The sequence below is a fragment of the Poecilia reticulata genome, chromosome 13 (genome assembly GCF_904066995.2).
Source record: "Poecilia reticulata chromosome 13, P_reticulata-male-v2, whole genome shotgun sequence".
Classification (NCBI taxonomy): Eukaryota; Metazoa; Chordata; class Actinopteri; order Cyprinodontiformes; family Poeciliidae; genus Poecilia; species Poecilia reticulata.
In genome coordinates this window covers 16,480,551-16,505,967 of record NC_088842.1, presented here as the reverse complement: position 1 = coordinate 16,505,967, position 25,417 = coordinate 16,480,551, and the positions used below count along the sequence as shown (strand labels likewise).

Genomic DNA, 25,417 nt, shown 5'->3' with positions numbered 1-25,417 from the left:
TTTACAGCTGGACGTTTTTTGTTTCACTACTCTGTCCTCCCTTATAAATGTTGGTATTTATCATGCAGATTAGCAAAATTAAGCATAATTGAGTATAATTTTGACTGCATGATGGTTGCAAAGTGCTTCCAATTCAATCCTTTGCATTTGTGGAATATGCATTAACCCGCATTAGAGGGATTAATACAGCATATTGACAACATTAGGACCAGATGTGGTCAGAGGCAATATGCAATATGCAAAGGGACAACTCTACATTCTCCCATAATAATCACAGATTTCTGGTGAACCTTGTTGTTCCGAGGGTCAGCTTGGAACACAAAGGAGACTTGACCTTTTTTTTCTTTGTATTTTATGAGTTGCACAGTACTCTTTTTTTAAAATATGCATTAAAGTTAATTCTGACATGACTTGAAATACAAGTCAACTGTTGACAATTTAAGCATTTTGTACTTACTTTCTTGCCAATGCCAACTTATTTTAAAGCACATCTTAAAGCTGCTGTATGTGACTTTTGTAAAAAAAAAAAAAAGTTTTTTACATATCGGTTAAAATGATTATTGTGTTATGACAGTATAAGACAGACAATCTGTGAAAAAAAATCAAGCTCCTCTGCCTTCTCTCAGTATGCCCACAAACTGCAGAAATACACCACTCAGTCAGAAACAACCAATCAGGACCATGAGGAGGGCTTTAGTGCTGTCAATCACTCTCGTGCTCACCCTCTTCCCCTTGCTTTCTGCTATGTTACAGCTGGTTCATCACAACTTAACCTGCCATGAGTCCTCAGACTATTTAGCATATAGGCACCGATGACTGCAGAAAAATGGTTTTCCTGGAATGGGAAGTCATTTCTCCATCATTACCACATTGACTGACAGCACTAAGACACTCCTCATGGCTCTCGATGGTTGATTTTGACCAAGAGTGGTGCATTTTTGCAGACCACAGTAGTAGCATTGGACGGTGGCTCAGGAGACAGAAGTTTGTCCTAATCAGTGGGTTGCCAATTTTCTATTTGTACTGGTAAATTGTTCCACAAAATGGTTCCAGGCGCACCTGCCTTAGTAATCCAAACAATGACATTTTACTCCTGGTCATATTGAATTTTAGCTTTTAGGAAACTGGATTTCTAAAATATAATAGATCCCATAGCGCTCAGTTGGATCACTTTGCTAGACAAAGGGCCATCATCTTTCATAGGCTGATACATTGCTCTGGCATTGACTGTATTGAAATTTGTTTTATTGTTTTACATGATGCCCTTTTTTCTGTGAGTTTGATAAAAGAAATATTTTATGAAAGTATCTGGGATCTCTTTGATCCCCTGTGTCAAATGTGTCAAAAGCATATCAAAGAACTCTCACAGGAAGTGTGTGTCTTCACATTTTAAACCTCAATAACAGTCTAGGTTGACTTAAAAAAGCTGTTGAACTGAAACTCCCCTATATATCAAAGATTTTTCTTTTTGTTCAGCTCACCAGTATTTCCCTGCTATTTTCTGTCAGTACCTGTCTTTGTCTTTTTTTCTCTGTTTCCTTTCTCTTTTTGCACACTCTTGACTTTTTGACACTTTGCTTTTCTCTCTGTGTTTTTGCTTTATTCCGCTCTCTGGCTCCTTCATACAGGGACAAGAGTTTGTGCATAAGGTGCAATGCTTCTTCTATTTAAAAAAAACATGGGCTAAACACATGCAGTTTGCTAGTCTTTTTAAATTTCAACATTAAACAGTTTGGTGCGGGAGTCCGGTGTGGTCGCGTGGCTTGATGGTGTCTGCTCTGTTGCATTCAAGTTTTGGGGAAAAGGTGGTGTCATGCAGAGCTGTTGCCTTGCTGTTGCGGTGCGCTCTGTTCATCGGCATTTCGGGTAGATCTCCCCCTGTGGGTGGTAGAGTTGTGACATGCGTGTTCAGGTCCCGATGCAACGTTGGGGCTGTTTTGTCATGAGGCAGCTCTGGATAGCTGGTTCGTTTGAGCACATGGACTTTTTTTGGCCCCATCACTGGATGGTGTTGGGGTTCAGCGTCTGGCTGGGGGTCATTCGGATGGCGACCACCCCTCATCTGGTCTGATGGGCTGCTCCACTGCTGCGGAGGTTTGCACTGTCTGCTTTTCTACAAGCTGGAATGAAGGGAAGCACCTCTTGGGACCAACGATGGTTTGCTCCTCTGGGGAAATGCTACCGGGTCCCGATAGCATTGTGTTTCTCAACCTTTTTTGGGCCAGTGCCCCCCTAGCCTTTATCCAGGTCCCCCACTGCCCCCCACCAGAGAATTTGCAGGGTACTTTGCACTGACCATTATTTTATCATTAATATTACTATCACTATTGTAGATGTTTAGATTTTTATGCTTGTTTCTGTATTTATCATCAAAAATAATACATATAATATAAAAATAATACAGGCGTCTACGAAAAATGCAATGAACATTCAAGTTAAAATCGGTAGGCCTAACAGCAGCCAATCAGAGTGGAAAAAATATTATTTTGTGCCATTTTCTAGTTGTTAAATATTTCACAAAATGACCAGATAAAAGATGTACAACATGCCAGTTTGAACTTTGAACTATTTACAAACGACTGAGCTCTGCAACATTAAAACATGGATAGAACTGTAACTACATTAATCATAGCTCTTCTTCTCTTCAGTGTTTTTCAGTTTCTGGTGGTGCAGCTCTGTGCTGCCTTCAGGAGAATGGGACATCAGAGTATCATCCATAAAACTTCACCCACATGGCATTTATTGTGCAAACCAGAGCTTTCAGTGAAAAACAAAAGTTACAGATCCTTTTAATGCCATACAAATATGAGACAGAAACATGGATTATATCTTTATTTAGACCTGTCTATTGATTTATAGATTAATAGTTTTACTGGACAGAAATAACAAAGAACAAATCTGGTTCTTATTCAAATCCTAATGAGTCAAATTGAAAGTGTCCTGGAGTCATCAGCCTCATGACATTAACACTGACATGACTCTCCTGTTTCAGAGTTTGTATTGGGTTAGTAGGTATGAATGTCTGTGTGTGAGCATGAGATATGTTTGGAACTCGTGATTGTGAGTGTTTGCCTGTTTCTCTGTCGATTTGGGCCTTGAGCTGCACCCTTATCTACATCATCTTGGGTCCAACAAATGTGGGTCCCATTTCCCCATCACACTCCCTGTTGATGGCAGGTACCTCTGCTCACCAGTGCAGGGTGTCTGCTTGTTTGGTTGTGTGCTGACTTATTCCTGGTGACTGTTTGGCTGGTCTCTGTGAAGGGTGGTGTGCCTTTGGCGCTCAGATCATGTTTTGCCTACAAAAACTAAAAACTTTCTATCTCATCCAGACTAAGATTTGTTTGTCCCTTACTATCCTTTTCTTCGTGCATTATGGTAAGGACAATCCAGCCTTGTTTTACATAGTTTCAGATGCCTTAAGCTTTTACTTGTTTTGACTGCAGATTTAGACAAAGTTAGGTGAGTAGCTCTTTCTTGCAGACAGCCCTGTGTTTTGAGATCAAGGGAAAATGGGCTGAGGCATCAACACAGGAAAGGGCACTCATACAGAAGACAAGTAGTACTAAGTAATACTAAAAAATATTGCAGGGTGTCTTGAGGTGTGTCATGGGATGTACAATATTTGTACAGTCATATACAAATATTGGTTTAATCTATGTTTACGAAAGACTGTGAGTTGTTGTAAGGGTTTTTAAACCTGAGATTAGATTGAAATGATCGTAGGAATCAATGGAGCTCAGATCATTTTATTGTTCACTGATAAATTTAGAATATCTTCAAGGTGTATTTTCATTTTAGCACGACTATATGGGATTTAATTTATCTTATCTATGAAATTATGACTCTATAGGACACTAAAGAGACTAAAGAAGTAAAATATTGTAATGTACATGAGCTGATCACAGCAGATTGTGTTGTAAGTGTGTTTTTGAATCCTCTGAAATGAGATTAGCCTATGACATCTAAGGCCTGAGTTGGGTTTAATGCTGTGCTGAACCTTTACTGGTTTCATATAACAATTTGAGTTTGTGTGACTTTTAGCTGCACAAAAATTAGGCAATATGCTGTTATAATCATAACTCCATATTCGTTGCATAAAGAAGTTGGAAAGAAACTGCCATCAATTAAAACTTGATAATTACTTACCAGCTTATTTTTCTTTCAGTTTCAAAGGAATACACAATACTGCAGGAATGCAGCACTGCAGCTTTGTTTTTTGTCTTATTGTCTTATTTATGTTACCCAAACGAGCTCCCTAGGCTCTTCTACTTTTGTACACTTTACCTTGATTGTGTCTTTGCACAGATCTCACGCTTGCAACACGAAAAAAAATCACAGAAAAATTCAGGAAAAATGAAATGCAGAACAATGAGTCTCTTGACAGGGAATTAGTTGGTTTTTTAGTATGTAGGGCAGAGCCAGAGGCAAGTGGACCTGCTAACGAACCTCCACACAACACTTAACCCAAATAACGTAGAGCTGTCAATGGTCTCTAAAATGCAGAGAAAAGACATGCACATTTCTACTAAAAACACTGTTGCGTTCAAACTGACCAACATTTGCATCACCTGGATGAGTGCAGGCATTTTGTACGTACAGGCAGGCTTTGATATGGGGAGACGCACAAATACACACACAATTTATCCTCTTATTGCTCTCCCAGGGAATGGTCTTATCCTCTTACAGCACTCCAATGGGAAAAGTGCTTGGAATTAGAGAGTATAGACAGGGGACGAGATACAGACAGTGATAGCAGGGATGAGGAGCAAAGAGACGGCAGTGCAGAGTAAATAAATAAATAAATAAATATATATATATATATATATATATATATATATATATATTCCACTTTGAGACGTTGCATTCATTTGATTGCTTTGATCAGTTGATTGTTTGCACAGTTTTTCTGTTTTAAAATTCTTCTTTGGCACGCTGTTGCTCATTTTCCAGAGGGATTAATCTGACGGTTACATCAGTGGTTCTGCGTGCTCAAACACATTAATACATTCACACACATCCTTGCGCACATCATAATCCTTTTAATGGTTGTTGTCACAGTAAACCACACCATAATAAATTTTCCTGTTTCATCTTTGATACTTGAATGTTCTTGTGCACGAAAACCTTTTACGAAGGAAATAACCTTTGCATTTTGTGCTCATTGCCCCTGCTTCACTCCCCATTCCATGTCAACACTTGACTTTTTTGTCTTTCTACTTTATTTCACAACCTTTACAGATGCTTTGTCTCCTCCGCACAATGCACTTCATCCATCACACATTTGAAAGGCTATTTGCAAGCTGCTCGGCTATCTCCTGAAGTGCCTGGACAGGAAATAAATGGCTCCTTAATTTAGCTCTGCCTTGGAGTTAATTAAAAGAAATGTGAACTTTTATTCATTTGAGGAACGACCGCAGGACTCCAATGGAGGAAAACACATGAACATTGAGAAAGTGGAACAGCAGAGTTTTACGTCACATATCATACAGTACCAGTCTATTTATTCAGTGATTCAGTAAATGTAGCTATGAGGAAAATCTTCACCACATATTTTCATTAGAACTGTTTGTATTTATCTAAGACATCCACATGTTGGGTTATGAATCAGTTGGTGCATTTAGGTTTACTGTAGAGAAATGCAAAGTATTAATAACGTCTTGAATCATGTTTAGTCATGTTACAACCACTAATTTGAACTTTATTGGTATGTCATGTGATGAACTTAAAGAAGCTTGTCATTGTGTTGCAGAATGAAACAATACAAGGTTTGTTCGGTTTCATAAGGCACATTTTTGTTGTTGTCGAAACTGATAGTTGTCTGCTTCACGTGGCAGGTCGTATGTAGTTTTCAAGGTTCAGCTCACGTGTTTGCTGTACATGCTCTGTGGTAAACTGTAAACAGGACTCATGGCTTTCTCCAAACAATGGCTTCCATCTTAACACTCTTCTAAAAACGCCAGAATTGGAAGCTCAGAGGTAATAGTTGTCCTGCCAACAGATTATCCCAAATGAGCTGCGATGTGTAATTCTTTCTTTCCCTCTCCTGTATGTTTAGGAGGGAACCAATGGCCCTTTGATTTTTTGCAGTTATTCAAAACTTTACATTTAATAAAATTTTTATTTGAACAAACGCAATAAAAAAGTAGTATATACAAATACTGACAGTGAGAAAACATCATTTCAAGTTGTTCAAAGGGAGTAGGATGAAGTAAAAGAAATATATATTCCTATCCCCTCATACAATTTAAAGTTATGCACAGTACACAAAATTTTACTATACACTACTTATTCCTTTGAATTATATCCTTTTGATTGAAATGTACATAATTTTCAACTGAATATTTTTTAAATATATTGGATGTTAAGTTTATTTTAAATTGACGTTATTTTAAATTGTACTGACTAGAGGTGTGCCGATCATCGGCCACCGATCATAATCGGCCGATTTCCGTGAAAAAGTGTGTATGAAAACTTTTGCTGTCCTAACATGAGACAGATAATCTCTGAAAAAATTATCTCCTCCCTGTTCTGCATAATTACTCTGCTCAGTCAGAAACAGCCAATCAGAACTAGCAGTAATCAGCTAGCCGCCATGCTATCAGGAAGTTTTCATTCAGTAACTAAGGATTGTTTATTGAACCTGTATTTGCCTTTGAATGTAAAGTTTTATACTTTAATTTTTTTGGCAATGATGAGAGGTTTTATTTAGACTTTTTTGCATTATTTAGCCTCTTCAGAGCCTTCATATGTTATCAGTCTGTTAAAGATAGTATTACCGATAGCAGGACAATTTGCACAATGCCCGTTTTGTTTTTTTCTTGGAAAAACTTATTAAAACCAAGTTTTTGTCTAAATTAAGGTGAATTCATGGTTACTTTTTCCACCTAATGTTACCGGTAGTGCTTATGATTAAAAACATAATTATGTGATCGGTTTCGGTGATCGGTCGTGATCGACCCTCATGGGTGATTGGAATTGGCAGGAAAAAACCTGATCGGCACATCTCTAGTATTGACTTTCCTTCCTTATTACCAAGGTTATTCTATAAGTCGACTCCATACCTTGCAATGCGCATTTTGTTTCATTATTGTGACAGCACCTTGTTGTTTTATATTAAATTATCCTCTTAAATGATATGCTCATTTTTTCCCTCAACAGTTTCTGAACATTTTTGGGCAAGGCGTTTTAGTAATTTTAGCATTTAAGATTTTTAAAAACAATACAGTTCTTTCCAGGGTTACTTTTAGTGATTTAACACTTGCTGTTTGACTTGGAAAGAAGGACCTGTGAAGTTCACTTCTTAATGGTGTAGCTCACTTTGCTTGGGTAGATATTACATAAGAACTGCCAGTCTGGAATCTACAAGCATTTGGTGAAATCCTGAAAGTGTCAAATCGCATTAGTGGCTTTGAAGCCGCAGACAGACTGCAGTCTGCAGGTGTCGGCCAGGTGCAGCATCTACCGAAAGAGGTGTAAGACTAAAATTCACTTTGCAGTTGTTAACTGTTTAATCGAATAATCTAACTTTGCATTGCTACTTAAGTGTGGAGGAGATTTCTTCTCACCTGGGTGTCAAGTGACATTTATTTTCTTCAAAATCCGTCAAATGTACGCCAGAACCTATTATCCATTTGTCTCCCATGCTCTCCCTGTTTTCCAGGGAATTTGAAGACATGGGTGTGATGTGTGCTGCATCGCAGCCCCCGCATAGCTTGTTACCATAGCAACGGCTGAGACGGAGGGCGATAAAAAATGATGGAAAGACAGAGGCAGAGTGTATAAAAGGGAGGAAGTTTGCAAAAAAGGGATCGAGAGTTTTGCTTGTGTGCTATAAATGTTCTTCCATCTGTGTCCTTGTGCAATAATGGGAGATCCTTCAGCTAACAGCTCTCAGGCAGAATTATGCTGCTTAAGCAGAACAGCGCAACTCAATGAAGCCCTTTCAACTTTTCTGCTGCGATCCATTAAAATGCATTCAAAATCTGCTACATTATTTTCACTTATTTTACCGTTTTCAAAGTACTCAAACTATAGATTTTTAAATTAATGAAATAAATGAATCCTAATAATACCAGCGATGCAGGGAAATCTGCCTTTTCACAGGTGCCAGACAGAAAGTTTGTCCTAGACTGAGTGGTGGAAGAGGTGATGTTAAAGCAAAAACTCTCTCAGTGGTGGAAAGACATTTTTTCCTAGTAGTTACTAGAGTAATTCATGCTTTTATTAAATAATTGTAACGCTTTAATTTGGGAATTTAATTAATTTAAACAGCTGGATAACAACTGTTTCCATGAAAGTATCAAGTTTTGGCTTCAGCCAAAATGTTGACATGTTTCACTTAGCTGTTCAATTGACTTCAACATTTATTATGTAAAATGTAGATACTGCTAAGCAGGGGTGAAAGTAAGGGGGTACGGCAGGGTACTGCGTACCCCTAAAAGATTTAGCGGGGGTACGCAGAACCCTCAAGAGGGGAGCAGCTGTCTGCTGTAAAAAAATCAGTAGATTCACCGTGCAGCCGTGAGAGCACCCACTAATCAGCCGTGACGGATTAGTTTTTCAAGAACAATCTAAAACACGACTTAATCAGTTGATAAATAGCTTTTTTTCTCATTTCATATTGTTTCTGAACTGTTCGTGCTTCGATCTCGACATTAGATGACAAACTGAACGCCGCCAGTACGTTGAGACCAGCACTTCCTCCTCTGACTCCTTATCAAAACGTTCGTAATTTTATTAAAGAACAACAACAACAAAATCAACATAACGTGCTCAAATTAATGACCCAACAACAATAATAATCTCAGTAATTATTGTTTCAACAAGGTGTTGCGCAATTCTGTGCGTTTCGGTTCCATTATCAAAATAACGAGCAGAGCAGGAGTTTAAAATTAACTAATCAACCACCGCTGTGTTCAGGGAGGCTTATTAATAATCGCAAAAATAAATATCAAGCCTGCAAACCTAATATTGTGACGGACTGGTTGTTATGTTTTTAACATAATCTCGGGTCGGCTTGTGGACCCGAGACTCCTGCTATGGCAGGAGGTTGCCATAGCAACGGGTGTGCTTAAATGACAGAGACGGAGAGTAAAAAGGTGCGAGTGGTTTAGAGTTGATCACCTGTTCAGGTTGTTTTACCTTTTTTTACTTTTGAATTGGCTCATCACAGCCGCTGTAGTTTCTGAACGTTCAATAAACGACAAACTTGGACTAATTACCTCATTCTTTGAGTATACGTCGATCACAACAAACATCAATATGTTTGTAATATGTTTCATTAAGTATTTAACAAACAAATGGCTTCTACCGCGATAATTATGCGAAATTAAATTAATTGTCTGATATAAAAAAATTGTTTGGTGCTTTGAGCTCAGAGTCTGAGAGGTTTTCCTTTATCAAACAAATTTGTTTTGCCTCTTATTTAGTGGAAATATTGATGTCGATGAGACTTTCTCCAAAATGATAACCTTTTTCAACCTTTATAGCTCCACTGTTGAAAATGAGAAGCTAACATTCACAAATGACATTGAAATAAAATCCAGTCCAACATCTGGTTTGAGGTGATTCCTCTGGAGCCTGTCAGAGGAAAAATATCCCATCTTTAGAAAATGAGCTTTAACATAACAGAGCTCTGTGGTTCCTCCTGTCAGTATGAGAGTCAGGATGAGGAGCTGCAGGATCTTCAGAACAAACAGGTCATGATGCTGGGCTACTGATTATCCCTCTCTCTGGACACAGGATCAATATAACCAGTTTAAAATCTAAAACAAATGGTTATATGCCAGACATGGGAAAACTGGGATGCACTCCATGCCATGATGTTCAGAATTTAGGTCTCATAGCATCTCAAGGTGTCAACATTGCAGCCAGTGGGCTGAAGGAAATACACCTTTATTTTGTAGCAATTCAAGAGCTACCCAGCTTTTATCGCTTTGCAAAAAAATTCATCAGCACAGAAACTCCAAAGCACACAAAGATATATATATATATATATATATATATATATATATTTTTTTTTGTCATACTACCCCCAAGAATTTAAAACTACTTTCACCCCTGCTGCTAAGTCATCTAAACATTTTCTTGAACTTGATTTATAATCATAAAACGTTTTGATTTTGATTCACTGGATGACTTCAGCGCATATACTTTGTAATCAACATTGACAATGATCTGTTTGACTGGATGCTCGTCATTTCATATCTTTACCGATCCATGCTTTTGAAATTAATTTCATATCTAACTATTTGTGGATTCAGAGAAACGTCTGAGTCACAGCCGTGCTGGTCTCAAAACATCTTTAACAATCAAAGCTTTGTGATAATATTAGCTTGGGCTAAAATTAATCAAGGCTAATTGTGGTGATGACTTTAATAATCTCTATACTAGAAGTAAATGAAGTCCTTTAGTTGCGTTAATAGTAAAAAAAACATGTTTTGCAAATCATAAGTGGGGGATTCATTAAAGCTCATAATGAAACAGTTAATTTACTGCAGACCTGTCTGTTCCTCCCTTTCCTCTTCTTCTGATAAGCGCACGCTCCCAGATGCACACACGATTCTGTGGGCGATAAGCTGGATGCTCATTATCGGGCATTAGCTGCACTGCTCACTAATCCCTGCTGTCAAACAGACTGACTAGCAGTATGTGTGTGCGTCCTTGTGTGAAGGCCCAACCAGTATAATTATTGCAAAGCAGGAAATAGCTCTGACTCCTGTTTCTAAGCCACTGGCATATCATTACGTTACATAAAATTGTTTACTGACGGATGTGCATTTCCATATGTCAGGAAGCGTGTTCCAGGATGTGATGTTTTACATGTACCTTAGTCTAGACATTTCCATCAAATATGTTGCCACTGGCATGAGGTCCAGCAGAAAATCGCTTGGCTTAGAAGGAGTTAGTTCAGAGCTTTTAACAAAATATTTTCTGGGTTTTCAGGGTAAATGATGATTTAAAAATGTTTTACAATGCTCTGAAAATGTATCACACAGTTCTTCTGGTTTTGCTTCTTTTTTTCCACACAGATTTTAAAGCAAATTGTAGTTTCAGTGTTTTTTTTTTACTTTCAAGGTCTAGATTTTCGCTAGACTAATCAAAAAACTTCGTTTAGTTTCTTTTGAGAAGTTTATGAAGTAATCTTGCTGGTGTGGTTTGGGTGACTGTTCTGTTGAATAAGTAGGAAATGCTCAGACCCTCGCACATCCACCACCATGTTTGACGTGTCAGCTTTACGCCAAATTTAATAAGACACTCTCTTTCAAAAGTTTCCACTTTTGTCACAATACGTGTTGGATGCTTTATTTCTGGTCAGACTGTCTTGGCATGTCATGTATTATTTGAAATGCCACCTAAATCTCACCCAAATAGTGCAAATTTACCATCATTGTTGTCTGGCCCCACGCTTTAAAAGGGTTCGGCACAGAAATCTTCAAATAGAAATCTCAGAGCGTGATGGGAAGCAGAGAGGAAAAAGAAAATGATAGCACAGGAGTTCAAAAGGCTCAGATTGAGAAAAGGATCAGGGAAGAAAAAGACCAGAAGGCCACCGTGGTGATAAAGACGAGGCCGAAATAAAAAAGACTCAGGGAGGAAGAGTAATGGTACGCTGGAGGTGTATTACCCCAGCAGGTGATATTACAATGTCTGCTGTGTCGAATATGAGAGACCACACTTTTATGTGTGAAGCAATAAAAAGTAATGAGGCTGGACCTGAAGGAAAAGATGGATTATAAAGTCTGTTTTTCCCTCCAACTCTTTCGTCCCAACATCAGATTTTCAACATTCGTCCCACTGTGAGTTTGCGTGTGTGTGCTTTGCTATGGCTCAACTCAAATCTTCTCCTCAAACATATTGGTCTTTGTTCCTCTACATTGCAAACATACTCCAAACTGTGTAGAAAGCTGCAGTCTCCCTTTTTGATCTTCTTTTCTCTCAGCCCGTAATTTGATCTCTTCCCTGGAGACGTCATCTGTGTCACTTCATTCCTTCTCCGCCTAGAAATATCCCAGAGAATATGTTGTCTTTAACCTCTTCGCCTCCCCTAGTCTTTCCTTCATAAGTCTAATTGTCTCTTCTGTGACCCGATTGCTCTTTCAGCTGTTTCCTTCATCCTCCACTCTCCTCAGTTTGCCTTTCGGTGTTGACCTGTATTTTGTTGCTACTCTTCAATATTGCCGTCTTCTCTTCATCTACAGCAGACAAAAAGCTTTGCCTGGTTATCCCTGGCTTAAAATTGATGAGCAGGTAAAAAATGCTTTGTGACTCATAACTGGATGACATGAAAAGGTCTTAGGATATAGATGACTTGTGAAGCTTTCTAAGTGTTTTTTTTTTTTTTTACTTAGTCACACTTTCATATAGCCCAGTTTTTGTGAACTGGTGTCTTTAGTTTGTGTGTAAAACTCTCTCACCTGACTGCATCCAGACAAAGACCCCAGCTGGAAGGGAAATAATGTCTGTTATCTGCACTCATTCATCTGCTTCTCTTCTTACAGCTATTTATTTTATTGCACCTTCTGCTTCCTTCTACTTAGTTATTTTTCTTCTGCGTGTCTTTTTGGTAGATGAGTAATTCTACTGCACTTCTAATAATAAAAAAAAAACGATGGACGCCTGTTTGCTCATTTCTATACTTTCTGAATCAAATGTATATTTAAATAAAGTTTAGTTTATAAATTTTATAAAGCATAGCCATTTTTATAGTAAAACAATTATTAATATTTTGTCACATTGCCACCAAACTGCAATCTTGAATAAGATTTTATGAAATGTAATAACTGTGCAATGGAAGGAAAAAAAATGCAATTAAAAATCCATAAGAAAGACCACATACTTGTCTTTAGTCATTTATCTCTGAATCCACCAAATAAAGTGCAGCAGAATTTGGTCAACCCTCTAATAGTTATTAGTTTAAGGTCGTGTAATTTCTCTAAAACTGATTTCAGTGTTATTGCTTTAGGAATTAAAATCTAATTTATGACATAATTGAAGAGAGAAATATAGAGAATAATTCTCTTAGTCCTTTCTAGAAGGACGAAGAGGACACTTTTTTTTTCTTTAGACAAGTGGCAAAGATGGAAATATCGGCTCAAGGTAAAAGTACAGTAGACACTGTTTTGACAAAAGATTTTGTGAAAATATTTTGTAATCTGTCAACTTGAATAAGGTCTAGCAGACACATCTCTGAACCCTTAGTGTAGAGTAGAGCACTCATATTCATCAAAAAACTCTTCATTTTATATCTTTATTTTACAGACAAGGACAAGCAACACTACTGGGAATTTTATCATCCTAATTCTTATTACTGAGGTCACTTTTTTCTCTACTAGAGCTTGTTCTGTAAATCACTTCTTCCTTTCTTTTGTCTTCTATGTATACAGCATAGACTCAAAATGGACAGAATTTTGTCTGCCCCTCTGTGTCTGAGCTCCCCTTTAGAACTACAGTCATGGCAGAAGGTTAGAACTACAGTGATGGAGGAACTCTCAGTTACTAAAGAAGAGAGCATAGCTGGCATTTAGAAATATAGAAACAGGACTGCCACGAAGTATAAATCAGAGAAAACTTAACACAGAAAACTTCACATAAAATTTAACACAGCTAAGATGGCAGAAGAGCAAAGGAAGAAAGAACCATGTGACTCATGATACTGATTCTCTTAAACAGACAACCACTTTGGACTGCCAAAATAAGAGCAACACATACCCTACAAAATAAAAGCCTCCACATTTTCACAGGAGGTAATTGCTATTTTGAGCATTATGTGATTTCTGCCTCCCCCTCTTGGGGCAGAGCTTTAGAACTACAGTGATGGCGGATTGTCAGAACTACAGACATGGTGGAAAACTCAGTTCCAACAGAGGATGGCTGAGCTTCCAGTTAGAGCTACCAAGACGTCACCTTGGCAGAACACTTACTACAGACAAGTGTTTCGTAATATGTTTACCATCAATGACTAAATAATAAATCTGCCAAATTCACCAACTGCACAATTTTTAAGTAGTGTAAGATGAGTAGTATTTCAAAAGAGTTCTTGTGTTCTTTGAACAATAACAATATTTGTTGTTAATCTGTTGCTAAGAGATGAGCACGTTTTCTGGTAACCAAGTGTCACAAAGTAAACAAATGATTTTTACTTTTGCAAAATTTACCAACTGTAAATTTCTTGTCTAAGCAGATATGCAGTATTTCAAAAGAACTTATGTTTTACAAACAATATTATTACTTGTTATTAATTTGATGTTAAGAGATTAACGTTTTTTTTCTTGTAACGAACTGCCACGAAGTATAAATCAGATTTTTACTTTTGTGTTGAGTGTCTGTTTTATAATATATTTACCACCAATGACATAAAAAAAGAAACATTTTCACTTTTCTGAAAGATTCACTGCAAGTAGTATAAGATAAGTAGTATTTCAAAAGAGCAGAAGAAATCTTAAATTTTTTGTACAATAATAATATTTGCTGTTAATCTGTTGCTAAGAAATTAGCACTTTTTCTGGTAACGAAATTATGCCACAAAGTAAAAATCTTATTTTTTACTTTTGCAAAGGTAAAACTCAGAAGGCAGTGCATTAACAATTGAGTTTGTCACAATATGTCGCAATATTTTTGGAGCCTTTTCTGGGCCTCTGGCAGAAAACATGCATTGTCCCGAGGATAGCACCAGGCTGCTAAGGTCTGATTCTGTAACAGCAGATATTGTTCCTTGTTTAATCTAAATGGACTTGGAATTGTGTTCAGTCTCAATGTAATAATGTTCACTATAAACACAGACAAACCTATTTGCATTTCCGCTGTGAGGAAAAAGCTGCAGCAAGACATCATTCCTACAACAAAGTGAAAACATCCACCGTTTGTTTCTTCTAATGGAAAAAACTGTTAAGCACAAACAAATTTACTTTAATGTATGATAATAAGCAAAGAGGTAATCACATCTTATTATAAAATAGCTAAATTTTCAAGAAATTGTTGTCATAGAAACAAATGTCCTGCTGATGAAACGCCAGCAGGAAGCACTCAGCATCGACTTGCCACCACTTTCATGATCTTTATTTAAATCTACACACACCTTTCTTCTTCAAGATTTCTTTGAATAAAAGCAAAATTTGCACAAAAGTAGCTACATAATTTAGTTGTTAGTGGTTTGAAAGAAAAAAGAAGGCAATCAGCATGACTGAGATGGGTGGAGGAAATGTGGAAATAGAAAAAAAAATAAATCAGAGAGTGGATCCAGATGTGGGAAGAAAAGACAAACAGGAAACTGAGCTGGGCTGAGAGCAGCCAGAAACAGAGCCAGAGCGTAATGAGGTGTGACATTGATAGATAGGTAAAAATGAACCTGCCGCCAAGGTAAGCAGGCTCAGGCTGTTCTACTCTCTGTGTCTGTGCGTTATTGAATGATAGACGTGTAAAGTGGTCCGATCACTCACTGAATTACACCCTTGAATACACACATACACATGAGTCTTGTATCTCATGACACATACATACGCACGCGCAAATTCTTACTCCACAGTGTCCGTGTGTGATGCAGTTCCGACATTTGGCTAAATGAATTTTGCTGTTGTCACAGTGACCCCTGACCTCTGCTTGGCTGGGGTCCATGATAGATGAGCTGTCATCGCTCAGTAGTAGCCAGTTCATCTCCACGGTTACTGTTTGCAGCTAGACCTCAGATCAGCTTTGCTTCAACATCTCTTCATCAATCTGCATATCACAAAGCTTTTTATCCTTTCTTACATAGCTGATGTTTTCTGTCCAACCATCCGATAATGAAGCTGTTACTGTCAGAAGTCACAGTGTTTGCTAATATGAATGTGATTTTTTTTTTTTTTGCTAATGTGAAAGTTGCACTTAAAAGCAAATTTTTTTAAAGGACTATATTATGTGTTTATAATTATTCTTATACAATTCATGCTAATTACAGGATAATACCAGCAGACCACATGGTGGAGGCTGCAGCAGAGGTTCACCTTCAGACAGGAAATGACCAAACACGCAGCTAGATTTTTTTTTTGAACTCAACAACAGTTCTTGCATTTTAAGGGCATGTGTGTGTGTATGCTGCAAGTTTCAGTTCCATTGAAGTCAGCTACTTACAAAACTAAGAAACCACAAAAAGTCTATTCAAGTGACAAAGTCATGGTCTCAGGCATAAATAAGAAAAACAATAAAGACAAAAAAAAAACTGAGACACAAGGAGACAATGCTCATGTTTTGAAAAACAAACTTAATTTTCCAGCAGGTTATAATGCAGAAAATTGTCTAAAGGCAGAAGTATATCGGCGAATCCATTATTTGATAGAAAACTTTTGTGATGAGTCAATTCGAATCAGCCACATCTGAAGACACATTTTTAGGGCAACTGCTGCTATTCGTTATGAAAAAAATCATTTTAGTTCTCTTTGCATGTCAGATGAACAACAACAGCTTATATTGTTATTTCAATCTGGAGAGACTCAAACGGAGAAAGAAAGCGATTAAAAGAGTTTAATGACAAAATGAACATAAAAATAAACAAAGTCCTTTGGCGTTCAGGCCTCGGCCGGGGACGTCGAGCTGGACTTTGATAAGCTCGATGAACATTCCTGATGCAGCATAGAAATGTAGACCCCCCGGGGCCTCTACTGGTGGCGGCGGTCGGAGGAGGATGAGGCCTGAGAGCCAGGAGCAGAAGGTGGTGATGGGGCGGAGGTGGGTTGATCGCAGCTGGTGAGCAGAGGAGGCCATGGGAGGAGGTCCTTTTGAACTGGAGCCCGAGCGATGATTGGCTGGAGCGAGGCTTGGACCGACACTTATAGGTCCAGTTTGCAGAGAGGGAGGCGCTGATTGATGAGGCAGGTGCGACTAGAGTCTTCCAGACTGAACTTTTGTCAAGACTCCATTATTGATGTCTCTTTTTTTCTTCCAATAATTAACTACTACTAAAGATAGACTGGACTGGCTTTTTCTAAGATGATTTAACAAAACACAACTCCGTTATAAAAACCTTTTGTTGGAGCGAGGAAAGCAGAGAAATGTGAATTCTGGTGTTTTTGTCACATTTCATCCCCCTGAATTATTATTAAATATAAATAATGCGATTGAGTACACAAGCCACATGAAAGTGGTGGCAACCCGTTTGTTTTATTAGTTATTAAAGCCCCAAACTACAGTTTGATCGATCTTTCTTGTAACTCCCTCCTCCCTGCCCATCATCACTTCTCTTTAGTTCATGCACTGATGAACTGAAAAGGATTAGACACAATGGTGAAGCATTTATTATGGAGGAAATAAAATTTAGTGATCACGTTGTTTCATTTATGATTAGCTTAGCATGTAAAGTTCATTTGATGGACGACTCACACTTGTGTTACTTTGTGCACATGGTGTTTAAGCTTTTTGCGTGTCCTTTATGTCCAGCTAATCAATGGTTTAAGGTTCTTTTACTATAATGTTTGTATTAATGTGTAGACTATTGTGTGTGTGGGTGCGTGTGTGTGTAGTGTTTTTGGTTAGCAGATGCTGATGTGCATGTATGTGTGTACAAACACATGCACATCAGGTTACCATGGCAGCAACGGAGCGAGTGTGTTGGGATCGAGTGGCATGTTATTATTGAACACGGGCATTAATTACTAAAGTGACCTATTGGCAGCACAGCTTTAGATCCAAGTCAAATATTTTTACAGATGATGACCTCTTTTTACTCAACTGGTGACTTTGGCTACGGTAATTAGACAACAATACAAACATGTGTTTTAGGGAAATGATTATTCTCTTCTTTTATTTCTATTGAATGGCTTAACTTTCCATTTTCTCAACATGAGCAAAACCTCTTCTTCACCACAGGACTTGAATATTCGACCGAAAATTTCTCTTTCTAGTTTATGCTGTTTTACTCCGTTGTGCTTTAAGTAAAAATCAGGAAAAAAATACCTAGAGATTTGATAACTACTGCAGCAGAGACAGAATAAATAATTTAACTAGGAATGGGTCAGTTGCTGGAAAAAAGACAAACCATTATTATAAATGTTATGGTTTCAAAAGACAGAGAAAAAAAAACAGTTTCCACAGATTAAATTGTTATTATTGAGTTGAGAAAGTTCTGTGGAGTTTTTGGCTGTAAGGAGCACAGGTTAACACATCATATCCTCTCTCTAAACTTAAAGCTACGTGTACTTTAAGTCACTGACTGTAGGTTTGTTACAAGAGCAGACCAGCTAATAATAAAAGCTTGAGCTTGTTCTACCTGTGTAACTTTAAGAAGGTTAAAGGTTAAAAAATTAAAAACTACTAAAGAATTAATGAGGGCTTAATCTGGACTTTTGATTAAAGTCTTTGTTTCTCAGTCAAAATGACAATAAATGTATGATATAGTAATATTGTTAGAACTAATAATGTTATATCATTGTAGCAGCTGTTGGAATAATTGTTGCTTTTCTGTTTTAAATTAAAGCAATTAATTGAAAACAATTGCTTTAATTGTGCAATTTGTGACATCTATTTTGAGTTATGGTTACTAGATTGAAAACCTCAAACTGTTTCATGCCTGTAAGTCATTTGGTAGATTTAAGGTACAGAGAAATCTGCATAAGTATAACCTATATTACATGTGGATCTTTCTCAGTAAGGATGCATTTGTCCACAGAGTTTGCATGTTGTCTCTGTTTTCTTGTTACTCCCCCCCCCCCACTCTCCCCACCCCTCCTTGTCAAAAATATAAAGATTAGATTAATTTGCCTCTTTCTTTACCTCTTTAAGATTGTGGTTGTTCACCCTTTAAGTGTCTTACAATGTCTTGTGATGAACTGGTGGCCTGTTGAAGGTGTTAGCTGATAAAATAATACTTTAAAATATGAATTTGTCTGGCTGTTTGATATTGAAGACATGCCCAGTTCTTTTCAGGTTGTTACGACTGTGAGCAGAATAAATCATTTTAAAGTATAAGGATCAAATGTGTTTTATTGGATTTAAAGCAATCAAAATTGCTCTGATCTACTTATTTTTTTAGCATCTACATTTAGTGAGGCAAATTCTTTTATACAAATTAACATTGTGTAATACTGACATACAAAGTAAGAAACCCAAGGCTTTGGTTGAGCCTTTTTCTGGAATCCAGACAGTCAGAAACTTCAGTCTTGTGATAGATTTTATAACCAAGAAACAGCCAGCTAAAAATTAATAACCATTTGCAAATGAGTTCTAGTTTCTATTTATACCCTGAATGAACAGAAAGGAAAAGGCAGGTGCCTCGGGCCCAGCTTTTTAGAACTGATTTACGCTTTAGGTATTTTGGTGGCCTACAACACTGGAATATTGTACGGTTACTCAAATAGCATTTGTGACATTGGTGCAGGGCATCAGATGTTAATTGAATAGTGAATAGAAAAGTAAGCGTGGAAGTGTGTATGCGTGTGTGTGCGTGTGTGTGAGTGTGTGACAGGGGGTGGAGAGAGAGTGTATGTGCATACACTTACGATCCAGTGTGCCTCTAATGAGACACAAAGTACAGACAGCAGGTTGAGCGTGGGCTGGAAAACCATGACAACGGCCTTGGGCTTCCAGACATGTGGAAAGAGACTGGAAGAGAGAAATAGACAGAATGTCATTTATAACACTTATTTTGATCCAGAATAGAAAGCGATTGATCCGTCTACTGCCTGATGAAATAATAAGTAAACAACTGCGGCCATTTTTTTCGTTCGCACACTCAGCTTATCTTCATATACAGTACTTCTGTAAGCGCATCCTGAAGGCCTACGTTAAAACCCTCCTGTTTTTGCAACATCACCCACACAGCTGCACATCTGAAGTGTTAATCTTTAATCTGTACGAACCCATTTGTCTGTGTGTTTGGCTTAAAATTTAGCATGTGTATTTCACAGAACATTCTACTGGCTGTGCAGCAAAAAGTGTAATAATCAATTTCACTGGTAAAATTCAGGTTGTTTGATATTTTTGTCCTTGAGGAAAGTAATTTAATTGTTGTGAACTCAACACCTTTCAACTTATAATTCCCATTAAAGAGTGATATCTACATTCTTTCCACAATAAAGTTTTTTTACCCTTCTTTTTGGTGAAACCCTTTTTGCTGTTTTGATGGTAACTGAGTACATCAGCTTCCTGTCCTGTGGTTTTCTGTAGAATTTTGTGATTGTAATGTCATAAGGCTGGTCCTCATGCACATATACACATTTCAATGTAACGTAAATCTGATATAGGCATTTTTGAACTGACAGATATCTTCAGCAGCAACAGGTTGAATTAGCTTCCCTGCTCTATGTGTTTATTTGTATGTACAGTATCTTGTTTTTTTTTCTTCCTGAAATGATAAAACTTACCAAACCCTTCAAAAAGGGATGATTGATGACTAAATGTTTATCTTGGGGTTGTTGATATGCCCCATAAAAACAGGTTTCAGTTTTATGTGTTTTCTTCCCAGGACTTGCACCCATTTGCTATCCGTTTAACACATCTTCCCATCCCATTTTGTCCCAGGATGCTTTTATTACCATGTCCAGGGATGAAATGAAATCAGTTTACAAATCTTTTGCTCACCTAACTACTTTAGTGTGGGGAATAGCCTCAGGTGTTTAGCATTTAGTCACAAGTGTTGAAATTGACACCAGGACACAGGGGCCAGCTTAGGTAGTACAATCATTGTCAATAAAGTGGATGGGCTGAGTTTTTTTTGGCAGAAAAGCATGTGCAGACCCTTGGGAGGCACTTTATCCCTACACCTGATTCCAACTCATACTGAAAAAAATAAAAAATACTCAGCTGGTTTATTCAGGGTAGTTCTGATTGGCTTCTATTATCCCAGTATTTTAGTTGTGCCATGCTCTCACTGTACACTGTACAGGACTAGTAAAGTTCAAATGCTGACAAAGAAATGCTGATGGGAGAAACTCTGAGATGTATGAAACATGACACTAACTTCAGTTTTCTTCCTCTAGTACCTCTCGATTGTCATTGAAATGTGCATATTGCATTACTAGTAAGATTCACTATGATTTAAAGCCAGGGCCATTTTGTCTTAACGTTAAAAAAACCCACCGTCACTCCGCATAGAGGAACAGTAAAAATGGTAACATAATTGTTGCTTTTCCGTTGAAAGCCCAGCATTATGTATTTCCATGCACATAGTGCCATTTTATAGCAAAATTGAGAAAATATGTTTCCTTCAGTTGTTTTACATATGCTGTACACATCAAACATGACTTAAAAGAAATTTGACTTTGTAATTTGAAGCCTTGAAATTGGCCTCTGTCACTTTAAGAAGAGGCTGTTCTTTCTGACACTCGCCCTTCAGCACATCATCACAACAATGCTCCTCTGTTATGCCATTTACAACTGTTCATAGGAGCATTGGATTGAGGATTATTTCGATAAGAAGTCACGCAGTTCCACCAGGTGTTTGCTCATTTCTGCTGCCGCTAGTCTGGAGGAGCTGAATGGGGTCGGAGCAGGGGAGGGATGCTCTGTGATGCAGAAGCTAAGCTGGGGACTGCAGCTTCTAGGAGGAGTTTTATGGAAATATCTTTGTGAGAGCAAGTGCTTAGGCACCTCTGAATGGCTTGCATGGGAGATACAAGGATTTCTCAAACATGCATGGAAAGAGCAACACTTTTGATGGGGGAATAATCAAAAAAGTCTATCTAACACAACATGCCCCCATTAATTGGTTTAAAAGAACACATTTTCATTGAAAGTTTAAAAAAGATAAATGAATGTGACAAGGTTGTGGTCTCTTATTAATTGCTTTGAAAATTTTGCACCATAGAAATATGAGGCTAAACATTTACTCATGTTAGATAGATTCATGGTAATTGAAAAATTATATACGATTTCTGACCACAGCTCAGTGACAGAGGGTGACAGTAACTGTGACAAAAAGAAAGTAAAAATCGACAGAGGTGAACTTTGTGGTAGGCAGAACAGGGGAAGCAGTTCACTTCCACACTGGATCTCCAGTCTGACTGAGGGAGTAGGGACCGCTGTAGGAGGAAATTAGTTCTGTACTCTGGAGGCTCTGAGAGAGAGAGAGAAAAGAAACGCTGGTAGAAAATAAACAAAAAATGATGCTGAAAGAAACAAATTTTCACTGTAAGAACTGAGGATCATTGTTTTGGTTGTGACAGGCTGGCAATGAATTGTGGAAGGAGAAGACGTTTGTCATTCAATTCACTTCCCTCCCTTTATTTCTGCCTTTCACATGCAGACATGTTCACGTTGCCATCTGTTCGTTGTAAAGGAGTGGCAAACCGTGGCGTCTCGCTAAAGATGTAAACTATATCGTCTAAATGTGTTGTGGGGGTGAACTGTGAGGTGCTTACATGCATATATAGCTGGTGTTTTATCAGCAGCATCAGACGAACCCACTTTGACCTAGATCATCCCAAGAGTCTGGCGGTGCATGTGTGTGGGTGTGTATGTGCCTCGTGGTTTTAACCCGTTTGTAAGTGATCCGTTGAATTTTGGACATGGCCCATCATGATGTAATCTCTTCCTCCTACATGTCTTCTGATTCTCTAGTGACGGCTCTATTTTTGTTTCTTTTCACTCTATGTCTGGTTATGTTTATTGGTCTTTGTGATGCTGTTTTATTTCCTCTATGATGTGCACAGAACTGTTGGATTTTGTTGAGATGAAAAATGAATCACACATAGGTGGGCTCTCTTTACCTAGGTGACCTCTGGAGACAATTGGTTTCTGCAAAGGATTAGGGTTAATAGAGTAAAGGCGGATGAATACAAATGCACGCCGCACGCTCAGAATTTTTATTTGTAAACTATTTGGAAATAATCAATCCTTTTTGTTCCTGTTCCCATGTATGTGTTACATTGTATTGGTCTGTATCATAAATACATTAAAATATTTAGATGTAACATTAAAAAATGTGAAGTTCAAATGATCTGAATAACTTTGTAAGGCATTGTATGTTTATATCCTCAGCAGCATACTGCATACCCTCGTTTGAATGCTTAGACTTGCTAATCATTGCCGCTTTTCTCTCCTTTCCTTTTCTTCGCAGCGACGGATGGGCAGACAGGTACGACGTGACAGAAGGCTATGCCGAGGAAGCAGCCGGGGGTATTACCATCAAGCTGCAGTCGGCGGACGTGAAATGGTTTGATGATTACTACCTTAAGCTCCGTCCTGAAAACAACCACAGGAATCCTTGGTTTCCGGAGTTCTGGCAGCATCGGTTTCACTGCAGACTTAAAGGTCATCCACAGGAGAGCAACAAGTACAACCGCACCTGTGAGAGTAAGTGGAGACACAAATAAAATATCAAAACAGAAGGCACTTGAATGTTTCAGGCCATCAAAGAAATTCTGATTTCAGAATATTGCTTGGCGTATAGGCTGAGCTAATGCTTTAAGCCACTGAGGTGATACACCAAGGTAGTTTTGACACGCTGATTGCTAACTTGTCAGATGAATTAAAGTCAGAGCCACCCTTGATCATTGTGAAGGTCATCTATTTACTCTTTACATCTCCTCAGTGTTCACCTATACGCCAGGTGGTTCATATATTAATTTATCATCTGCTCCTACACTGGGTAAACACATCCATCCATCCATTTTCTTTCACCCTTGTCCCTTGGTGGGGTCGGGAGGGTTGCTGGTGTCTATCTCCAGCTAACGTTCCGGGCGAGAGGCAGGGTACACCCTGGACAGGTCGCCAGTCTGTCGCAGGGCAACACAGAGACACACAGGACAAACAACCATGCACACACACACTCATACCTAGGGGCAATTTAGACAGACCAATTAATCTAACAGTCATGTTTTTGGACTGTGGGAGGAAGCCGGAGTACCCAGAGAAAACCCACGCATGCGCAGGGAGAACATGCAAACTCCATGCAGAAAGACCCCAGGCTGGGAATTGAACCCAGAACCTTCTTGCTGCAAGGCAACAGCTCTACCAACTACGCCTGGGTAAACACAAAAGATTGTAATTTTTTTTCACATCTTTTGCTTTGTGAATCAGTAATTGGTCCCTAAATTGAAAACACTGATACTATCCTTGGCATCATCAGCTGCCATCAAGTGCTTGTGATAACTGGCTATGAGCCTTTTATATTTCTGTGGAGATTTTTGACCCACTCTTCTCTGCAGAATAGTTTTAATTTCACTGGTATTGGAGGGTTTTTTGGAGCAGCTTGTTTAAGGCCAGGCCGCCACCATCTGAGTGCAGTGGAGTGTAAAGTCACCCACCGAAGGTCAGACCTTCTCCTTTAATTTTTTTTGTATAGAGCAGAATTCATTCAATAATGCTAGACCACGTAAATATCCTTAAATGTAATAATCACCGTTGATGCCAGATATGAAATAATTTGAGGAAATGTCAAGATACGTTTTTGGCAAATGTGTGAGCATCCAGTAGTTTTCATCTGGTGGAGCAAGTCCACCCCTGTTCCACAGGTTCTCCAATGGTTCGTAGTGATTCACTGTGGAGTCTCAAAGCCTTCAATATGGCTTTGTAACTATTTCTAGTCCATTCCTAATAGATGTCAGTGACTTTGCTTCTCTTCAGTTTTTTATCGAATGTTAAGACCTTTTATCCTGCTTTATGTTGTCAGAAATGTTCGGTTTAAGTGATTTATTGATTCTTCAGGTTGGGTCGTACTCAGGCGTAGGTGTCTCAAGAGAAATTAAACTTTGTTACCAAATACTGTTAATACGAGTCAATTTCACCCAAGGGGAACAATTTCTTTCATGCAGATTGGGCTGGATAACTTTTATCCATAAAATATGAATGGGTGAAAACTCAGGTTATCTTTAGGGGCAACTTTTTGACAAACATCTACAAACACACCACATAGATGCACATGACCTTTAGGTTCATCTTGAGAATGAACCCCCCATTGATTGTCATATTTTGATTTAATGCCATCCCCTTCTCTCTCTGTTTCATTCACTTCATTCATAGGCTAAACAGTACTCCAGAGCTGCATCAAAGGGAGTCATTTCTTATTTATCCTAATGAAATGGGACGGGAATTACAAAAGAACAGGACACAGGCAGACGCAGAAATGCAATGTGGAGGTGGGGAGTGACTGATGAGGAAGAGGAGAAAGGGCCCTTTGATGTTAGAAAAAAATTATTTAGGACTGACACTCGTCCAGTGCGATGGTCAGTCCTCCTCCGCTTTAACTATCTATTTATCTGTGCACCTTTTACAGGAAGGGATTCCTTGCAGACTCATTATGCACAGGACACCAAGATGGGATTTGTCATTAATGCTATTTACTCAATGGCATTCGGGCTGCATAACATGCAACGTTCTCTATGCCCAGGCTATCAGGTAGGTCCAGTCGAAAAAGAAATACACGAGGGACCAGGGCAAGCAGTACAGAAAAAGCTGAGTGGGTAGATAATTGTGTTTCACTGTCTAAGCTCTTTCTCAAATTCCAATT

The 25,417-nt window shown here is 38.3% G+C and overlaps 1 protein-coding gene across 3 annotated transcripts in view; it reads left to right on the top strand.

Annotated features, from left to right (window-relative positions):
- grm5b (glutamate receptor, metabotropic 5b) overlaps window positions 1–25,417 on the top strand; it is a 76,389-nt gene that overhangs the window by 30,160 nt on the left and 20,812 nt on the right. For all 3 annotated transcript variants that reach the window (XM_008425499.3, XM_008425498.3, XM_008425500.3), the window contains exons 7-8: window positions 23,027–23,262; window positions 25,184–25,305. In XM_008425499.3, the coding sequence (XP_008423721.1) occupies window positions 23,027–23,262; window positions 25,184–25,305 (358 nt within the window). The remainder of the gene's footprint in view (window positions 1–23,026; window positions 23,263–25,183; window positions 25,306–25,417) is intronic.